The sequence below is a fragment of the Trypanosoma cruzi genome, genomic scaffold (assembly GCF_000209065.1).
Source record: "Trypanosoma cruzi strain CL Brener 1047053516657 genomic scaffold, whole genome shotgun sequence".
NCBI lineage: Eukaryota > Euglenozoa > Kinetoplastea > Trypanosomatida > Trypanosomatidae > Trypanosoma > Trypanosoma cruzi.
In genome coordinates, this window is record NW_001849436.1 from 26 (window position 1) to 8,618 (window position 8,593).

At 53.8% G+C, this 8,593-nt stretch overlaps 1 protein-coding gene, 1 non-coding gene and 1 pseudogene across 2 annotated transcripts, besides 9 other annotated features; 2 read left to right on the forward strand and 1 right to left on the reverse strand.

The window, feature by feature from the left end:
- Positions 1-2,011: part of a sequence feature (heterozygous, Esmeraldo-like haplotype) that runs on past the window's edge.
- Positions 562-632, forward strand: Tc00.1047053508087.5. Its single transcript has one exon. It is a non-coding gene; the product is annotated as a tRNA-His (tRNA).
- Positions 907-940: a microsatellite.
- Positions 1,202-1,229: a sequence feature (AT_rich).
- Positions 1,418-1,447: a microsatellite.
- Positions 1,473-1,492: a microsatellite.
- Positions 1,531-1,555: a microsatellite.
- Positions 2,012-2,408: a sequence feature (haploid, Esmeraldo-like haplotype).
- On the forward strand, positions 2,313-3,122 carry Tc00.1047053508087.10 (uncharacterized protein; the record flags this gene model as incomplete). The annotated part of the gene is made up of 1 exon (XM_800533.1): positions 2,313-3,122. The coding sequence occupies one exon, from the start codon at positions 2,313-2,315 to the stop codon at positions 3,120-3,122; it is 810 nt and encodes a 269-aa protein (XP_805626.1).
- Positions 2,409-5,102: a sequence feature (areas not merged during assembly with more than two copies in the genome that could not be assigned to a particular haplotype).
- Positions 5,103-8,593: a sequence feature (heterozygous, Esmeraldo-like haplotype).
- Positions 5,483-7,267, reverse strand: Tc00.1047053508087.20 (annotated as a pseudogene).

Consider the following 8,593-nt stretch of genomic DNA (forward strand, 5'->3'; position numbering starts at 1 on the left):
ATATATACACGCACGTCAAATCCGAATGGAGGGATCACGCCGCGGCAGGGGCCACCACAACGCGCACACATAAATATGCACTCGCTCGGTGTAGGCGCTCATCGAGGTTCTGGCGAGCTCCGTCCCCACTCCGTTCACTCCTTCTCGTTCCCGTCCTGTGCGGCTCCTGCTGGCAACCGCGAGGTCCGGTCAGCGGCTCGGCAGCGTGCTCTTGCTTAAGGTGTTCGCGCGAAATAAAACCATGGGCCTTTGCGGGAGTCGAACCCGCGTCCCGGATGACATTGCGAGCGTGTTTGCCACCGGGCTAAAAAAATGCGGTCGCGCGACCCCTTTCCACGTAAGGTGTTGCTTTTGATCTTCGAACAATCGAGCGCATTTGCGCTGTCCCCTGGAAAACGAAAGCGACATGTTCAGGGCGTGTCGGGCGCGTTCCGGGGCTTTCTTGCACCGAACTCGCCTCACTTGCGTTTTCGCGGGTTGGGGGGCGCGGTCGGACAGCACAACGGGGGGATTGCCCGAGGAGTAATCTTCCGTCGCTTTCGGATTGTGGCCGTGCGCTGCGGGAAGATAGTTCAGTGGCAGAACATCAGATTGTGGCTCTGAATACCCGGGTTCGATTCCCGGTCTTCCCTTACTTTTTCGGAGTTTTTCCCCGAGGCGAAACCGCGTCATATTATGCACATTGGGCGGCCCCGCGATCCTCGAGAAAGGAGCCGCGGGCGGTGTGCGCCTCTTTTCGCCCGTGGTCTTTCGTCCCGCGGGTTTTCTTCTTTCCTCGCTTTTTCTTATGCAAACGTGCCCTGGCAATCGTCGTGGGTTTCGCTTCTCGGGCCCCATTCCTTCCTATTGAAAATGAAAACGCGCCGCCGCGAGGGTTTTCGCGATGGCGAACCCTTTTGTACCCGCAAAAAAAAAAAAAAAAAAAAAAAAAAAAGAGAAACAGCAGCGACTGCAAAAGAAAGAGCGGAGCAAACCTTCTCGCCACCCAAGAAAGGCAAGAACAACAAACAACGTCCCAACCTCGACAAAATGCGTTTTTCCTCTTCACTTCAGACCCTTCGATCGGGGGGAAAGGTGCGCCATAGGAATCACTCCTTTTTTAAGTTTATGGCAACATTTTCATAATTTATTTAAAAATAACTCCGGCACCGGAAGGAATTCGAGGGGGATTGTCCTTCTTGGTGAACCGTCATTCGCTGGGAAATTAAAAATTAGAAAAAAAAAAAAAAGGAGAGAGAGAGAAAGATGCTAAAAAGCACCTTTTCCACGCCTCCCGTTTCGAGGGGAGAGGCGTGTTGGTCCAAAGCGCTCGCATTCTAAAAAGAAAATACCACGATGGTACATTGGGGAGAAAAATATATTGGGCACTCTTCACAAACGAATATAAAACCAGGTGATTCATTCAGCTCGAGTTCGAAAAACAAAACAAAGCAAACAAAATAAAACACGCGCACTGCGGAACCGCTTGTTATTAATAATAATAATAATAATATAGGAAAGAAAAAAGAAAAGTGAGAAGCACACACACACAAAAAAAAAAAAAAAAAAAAAAAAAGACCTAAATATTTCTACAAACACGCATAGACTACTTTCTCGTGAGATACATCTGGTGAGACAATTATTTACTTGTTTATCTGCCTGTTTTTATTGGGGTTCTGTTCATCGGATCGTCCAATTGAGTTGGTCGTATTCCTGATCAGTTCGTTCCCATTTTTTTTTTTTTGCTTCATCCCAATTACTCAGCGCTTTGCATAAATGCAGCAGGTGCAACAGGCGACAACAGCAAATGTGATGAGCATCAGCGCACCCACCACAGATCCCATGAAAATCATGCTCCAAAAAATGATTGTGGGTCCCCTGTCACTTTTTCCATTTTCGGGCACATAGACACTTACGAGGACTGCCTTCCCAGGTCCAGGATACAATGCCAGTACTGCCTGAAAGTTTGATCGAGTGATCATGGAGTTCACCTCCTCTGGCCCCCAAACATCCTGAAGATCCGGGGTGGGAGCGGTACGCAGCACACAAAAATTAAGAAAAACATGTGAGCAGCCTCCCAATGGGGGACCGCAGGCCCTGGCGCTGCAAATAAGGCCAGCAACAGGGAGCCACGTGTGCAGTGAGAAGCACGAGAGTTGCACTGCAACGGCACGGCTGCGTGACAACCCGTTGGGAGCATCGATGCAGACCAGCACGTCACGTGCAAGAAGAGTTGCTTCTCCCGCTCAAGAAAGAAGAAAAACAGCCTCAGCGTCCCAATAACGAGAGGTCGTCTGCACCTCCTCGCAGCACCTGCAAGCTCTGCAGGCACAATGACGCAGATGACGCTCTCCTGCACGCATGGCGGCCGCTGCATCCTTAACAACGGCAACCGCATCCTGTGGCACCACACATCGCAGCGGGTGCGCACAGTCTCCGTCTCCCTCCTGTCCCTCTCCCTGAGAACTCATCGGCGGCCGTGGCACACTCACCGGCATGTCAGAAAGCAATTGTGTTTCTTCCTCCCTCGCACATCGCACAGCAGCACCGCCAAACGCATGTCGCTCCTCCTTTCACAGATTCTCCTCAGACACGCCTCCCGCCACATTCATCAGCTCACAGGCACGCAGTCCGTAAACGTCACGCTGCTGCCCCGCATGACGGTGCCGCACACACACCAACACGGCGCCCCGCCACTCGGCGCAAGCAGCGTCTGGACACACAAAACAGGTTGCCCCAGCGAACAACAGCCCCCTCCAAGCAGTGAGACAGGACTCGTCAGTAACAATCAAACAATCAGCCCCTCGTCTCTTCATTCCGCCATGCACGAGGTTCTGCTTGCCCCGTGCATCATACGTGACGCCCGGACCCTCAATCAGCAGACAAGGCAGTATGCGTCCCTCCGCTCATTGAGAAACCCTCTGAACATTCTCAGCCAGTCGTCGCCATGGGCCATGCATGAGGAGCACCACGGCAAGAATGCACAGGAGCTTATATGCAAAACCCTCAACTCATTCCGCGTCAATGAAGAGTGTGGCACCAGACATGCGTTTCACAACAATGTCGACTTGTTCTTCTCTGAGAGGCCTCCCATACACATCGCACGTGATCACAATAAAGAAAAAGTAACGCCTCCAGTCTGACCGTAATTCCGCGGCGGAGGCCAAGGCACAATCCAACAAAATGCCGCAAATCATCATATATGCCACACAGACCATCGGCGGCTCATGAGGCAAATGCACAGCACGGAAGAAGGGTCATGCTCACAAACACGCAACGCACAGAAACCGAGAGAGTTGGGGGAGGCAACACCAGAGCAGCCTCATTCAACCACCGACAGAGGAGCTCGTGGGCGCTGCAGCCAAAGCCATTCTCTGTGAATGCAAATGATAATAACACCAAACAACGTGAAGCGCCGGTCGGGCACCACATATGGGCCACAGACACCACCCACCCGTCCATTCACTCTTCCTCCTCCCAATGGCGTGGCCCTCCTTCACCTCCACGGACACGTTTGCTGCTCAGTCATGCGAGCCTCTGACGCAAGCACTCAAGTGGCGTTTCGGCAATCCAAAATTCAGCACCTCCGAATGGCAGTGGAAATGCTCGCAGAGGCCACACGGCTCCTCAACGCAGCCTCAAGCCCTCCTCAGGACTTTAATGCGATGGAGAGGAATACAGGCGGCTCTCGTGTCACAGAAGGCGGCCAATGGGAGCGCTGTCCACATGCAGAAAATGCCGAGGCGTGAAACAGAGAAGGGAGGAGGCTCGCAGAGGGTGCCACCTGCCACGCCTGACGTGTGTCGTCTCATTCGTGCGATGGAGAAGTAATGAGACGGTTGTTGCGGTGCCTGCCCGTGCGTGCGTCTCACAGTCGGGCCAATGAACATCCTGCCGAGGGCATGCAGCTGGCCGCGCAAGCAATCCCGAGTCTCGCCAACGTTACCGCGGCCGCTCTTTTGGCGAGGCGTCGCTCTCCTTCTTCCTTGTCTCCCGTGCGCCATCCTCGTATGGAGGAAAACGCCCTCCACAATTGGTGTCATCAATTACCTCCAAATAATGAAAAGGATTCCCGGCCTCGAGAAAAAGCCCCCAAAGTGGCAGTCAACGTGAGCCAAACAATGCGTGTGGCCTTCCGCAACCGCGTGCATTGCAACCCCCTCAGCTGCCCGGTGCTTCTTCCTTCTTTGTGGACCCAAACCGCATAGTACACTTGGACTTGCTCGGATCCTCCACAGGCTCATGTAACCGTGTCCGTCCCGCCCGTGCGGCTATTGGGTTGCACCACGTCACCGCTCACTGCTGCGCCACCAAATAACGTGAAATAGGGATCCAAAACACCACATCCGTGAGGCGAAAACGCATGCATAACTCCAACGAGTTCCCACTGCGAGAAATCACACGGTGGCACGCACACTCTCGCTCTCCCATCAACAATTTGCCGTCAACAACCACAACGGCATTAAGAAGCAGGCTCGGGGCAATCCCTGATAGTCGTCCCCACCCCGGCGAGCGGCCGACTCTGGGAACCCGGCACTCTGGTGCCGTTCCGGGAGGGACTCCTGCCACCGCCAACCGTGTTTCCCTGTCGCGTTGACACACGGAGCTTTCTTCGCAAAACGACGCGCTCCATTTTAGAACGTGCCTATGAGAGCGCAGGCAACAGGCGCAGGGCGCACCATCGCATTGTCCCGTCACAAAATAAAAAGAGAGCATCCGTGCCAATTTGCCGCAGCACCCACGGATGTGCTTCTGCTGCCTTCTCTCGTGTTTTCCCAAATAAATCCTATGGTCCGCACTGCAATACCACGTGTCCTCACAACTCTTGGTGCCACGGCTGTGCCCCAGCACAAAGCAGCTGGTTCGGGCGCCGGTCGATGCCGCCAGCCCTGCGCAAACAACAAACATCTCATGAGGGAAACATTGCTGGCGCCTGGCCTCCCCGACAATACAGGGGATTGGCCCTGCGCCACGATGTGGCAGTCAAGCACGGAATCGCAAGGCGAAGCAATGATGGCACCGGCACGAAAAAGCCGTCCCGCCCTCAATGGGATGCGGCGCCTCACTCCATGCGGTTACACGGACTGCACTGTTTCCTCAATAGAAGTTGTCCGTCGTCCATCCCTCAAAGATGCTTCTGTTGATGATGGGTCCTAAAAAAAAATAATAGAAGGAAATGAACAATGCAGCAATACTGCGATGCCGCCGGCCACGACGATTCTCCCACAAGGGAGCAATTCTCCGATTATGCCTCGTATGCACACACAAGCATTCACATGTATGAAACAACCCCTAACGTTTTTTAACAAAAATAAAACCGCCCCTTTCCCTTACAATTTCCTCTTCTGTCACTGATATGTCCGATAGCGTTGGACATCTTCGGCATCTGTGTGCGATACTGTCGTCTGGTGCTGCTGCACCCGCACCGTATGCGCGCACAAAAGTATTCAAAGAGGTGAAACAGCCCCTGATCCCTATTTCACCAGAAATCAAACTGTGCCCGTTCATTCCCCAATTCTTTTTTTCATTTCTTTGTTTATTTCTCACTTCGGAGGGATTTGTCCCCTCAAAAGTCTCCGGATGATATTGACACTTGGTACTGGCGCACCTTTTCCTTCCAAAACGCCGCAATTTTTTGTTTTTCCTTCTCGCTCACATTATCGGAATTAACAACATCACATCTCTGCCAGTCATTCAACGGCGTGCTGTCTGCGTGCTGCACGTAAATAATCTCCCACGACATGTCTCGGGATAACTCCTCCCAACCATTAAAATATGCCGCCAGGCACTCAGTGAACTGCCTCACAGTGCTGGCGGTGGTGTGGTGCTCACCCGCCGTAGCCATCCGCAGCCCAACCAGCGTCCTTGGATTTGAGTCCATGAAGAAAAAGCCGTCCACCAGCGGAAATTTCTCGACCTCCGGCATGTACAGCAGCCGGTGGTTTATACAAGTCTTCTTGTCAATGCGTTCCACCGACGGCAAAAAATAGTGGCTGGTGGGGCCCTCCCCCGAGTACAATTCCGGCGCACAGCGGTGTGACTGACGTCGTGTTGGTGGCTTCAGCTCCTTCAGTTTACGTCTTATTGCAGCCATGAAGGCCACATTCAAAAATGCAAACATGGCACACCTCCCAAAATTTGCGTGCATGAGATAATCCCTGATCCTCGATACAAATAAGTTAAACTCAGCCTGCGTCATTAACGTTTTCAACTTGCACAATGTTTTACTTGCGAGGTGGTCAGTTATCGGTGCATTGAAAGGCGACTCGCCATTGCGCTCTCCTCGTACTCGGACAATCCTCGCAAGATATTCAAGCGCCTTATTACCCTCCCACAGTTTGGAAGTTCCGAAAACAAAGTAACGCTGGATTTCCCGAGAGGTCGTCCCATCCACAAAGCTGTGGCAACGGCCAATCCAATTTGTATGATATCTCTCATCAAAGATGTAGCGAGGAATCGGTCCCAGTTTGTGCATGCGACCCTTCACCTCTCGCCAGTATTCCGCTTGCTGCTGCGGAGGCTGACTGCGCTTCATCCAAACGCACATTGCCTTCACATCGCTCTCATCAGGGCAATTCATTATGATTCGTACGGCTCTCTTTTCACTCGCCCAGTTTATGTAACTTGCTTTCTCTGGCGTTGCCACCACAAGCATGCCCCATCCTCCGGGAGGCAAAAAAGGAGACGGAATACTAAGCCTGCCTCCCACGTCGTAGATAATATACCCCTTCATCCCGCGCCGAGAAAGTTCCTTCATAACTTTGATACTGGACTCATCGATGTATCCTTTCACCGTCTTGATGGTCTTGTCAAACACGTACGTCGTGCTTCCACCAACAAAGTACGCAACCATTTGGAGTTTCTCGACATCGTAGTCCAGCAGCTGGTAGAGGAGGTACGAGCCGGCAGCCACCGACTTCCCGATACCGGGCGTCCCAATCAACACACGCGGATGAGGCGCAAAGTGGTCCTCAGGACGACTGCTGAACCACTCGGTGAGATCGCCCTTGACGATCTGCCACACTCGATCCACCTCACAGTTCACATAGCAGTCGGTACTTGCTTCCCTGCACGGGTGCGGCCATCCATTGTCCGAGGTGAGCACCATCAGCCTGAGGCGTGGTGCACCGGATTGCTCCACACCGTCATCCTTTTCGACAGTTCGGCCAACTGCCTTGTACGTCCATGACTGCGGTGGTTTCCCCTCATGCACCTCCATTCCCGTCCCCTCGCCGCCAGGAACCTCCATGACATGATGCCACCTCGCATTGTACACAGACTCGTAGTCTTCCCACACCGTGCATTCTTCCACTCGACTGTCAAGAGCCCACATTAATTGCCGCACCTCCTCCACTCTTCCGCGAATCGCAGCGGGTTGATCTGTGTTACCCTCAGACTCCGGCCTCGCTCTCCTCCAAATATCTCCCTGCGGCACAGCAGACGCCTGATTTCCAGGCATTGCTTCCTGTTTTTTTAGTTGGATTGAGTTAAAGCTGAACACTAACCACCAAACAGGAGGAGAATAAGAGAGAGATGGGGTAACTAGGCACAGACATGACGGGCAGCCACAACAAGAGAGTCATCCACACAGTGTGCGACGCACACCACATGCACGAATACCGCCGCAACGACGGCGCGCGGGTGCCAACCACCCAGCACAGTGTTGGTGAGAGCCAACAATAATAACAACGTGGTGTGCACGGAGGGTTCGCCCACGCATCCCGCTCGCCACGGTCCCGCACCCCTGTGGCACCGCCGACACCGCACACACTCTGCAAGAGGACGTGGGCATATCGTCACTGAAAAACGAAAACATACACACAAAGGTGGGAAGAGAATTCGGTGCAGCCACGGCCACACGCAGACAACCCAAATCACACACGCCACAGAAGCGATGCATCATGGCAAGTTCCAACACAACAGAAAGGAGTGCAATTACATGCCTTATGAAAAATCCCCGCAATTCGCGCGGCAAAAAAGAGCCATGACACTCCCCTTCTTACTGCATTCGCCATTCACATTCCCAATGCGTAACCCTGCAGATACCACCCCTCCATCGTGAAAGCAACTGCCTCGTTGTGGTGTCATCGCGCAGCCATCCGCCTGAGTAAGAACAAAAGGAAACTCAGGCGTCCGTCCACCTGGAGGGAGGAATGTCTCCACCACAGTGTTCTTCATGACGCAAACACCCCACATCCAGTGCCCGGTGTCGTGTGCAGACTCTGCGAGGAGGTTGTGGGCACGCCACTGTGCCACATGGTGTGCCTCCTCGGAACGCAACAGCAGACGTGTTCCCCTCCGCTCTCACTCGTGGCGGTGCGGCATCCGCTGCCTCGCTGCGTGCTGGTGGCGTCGAATACGACGCTGCATAGTGAGAGGGTGCCCGACAGGAGCGGTGCTGGGCTGGGTGGGCAATGCCCTCCGCGGCGAGACGCCCAGCGCGACTCCTGACCGCTGCGCTCACGCACCTCCTTCCGCTCCTCCCCTCTCCCTCCATCCGGCAATCGCACAGCCGCCAGCACATTGGCCCCGAAGCAACACACAAGTGAAGGCGTGGCAGCATATTTCCCGAGAGAACAGAGTGACGGCCACACGCTGCAGCCATCGTGCCTAC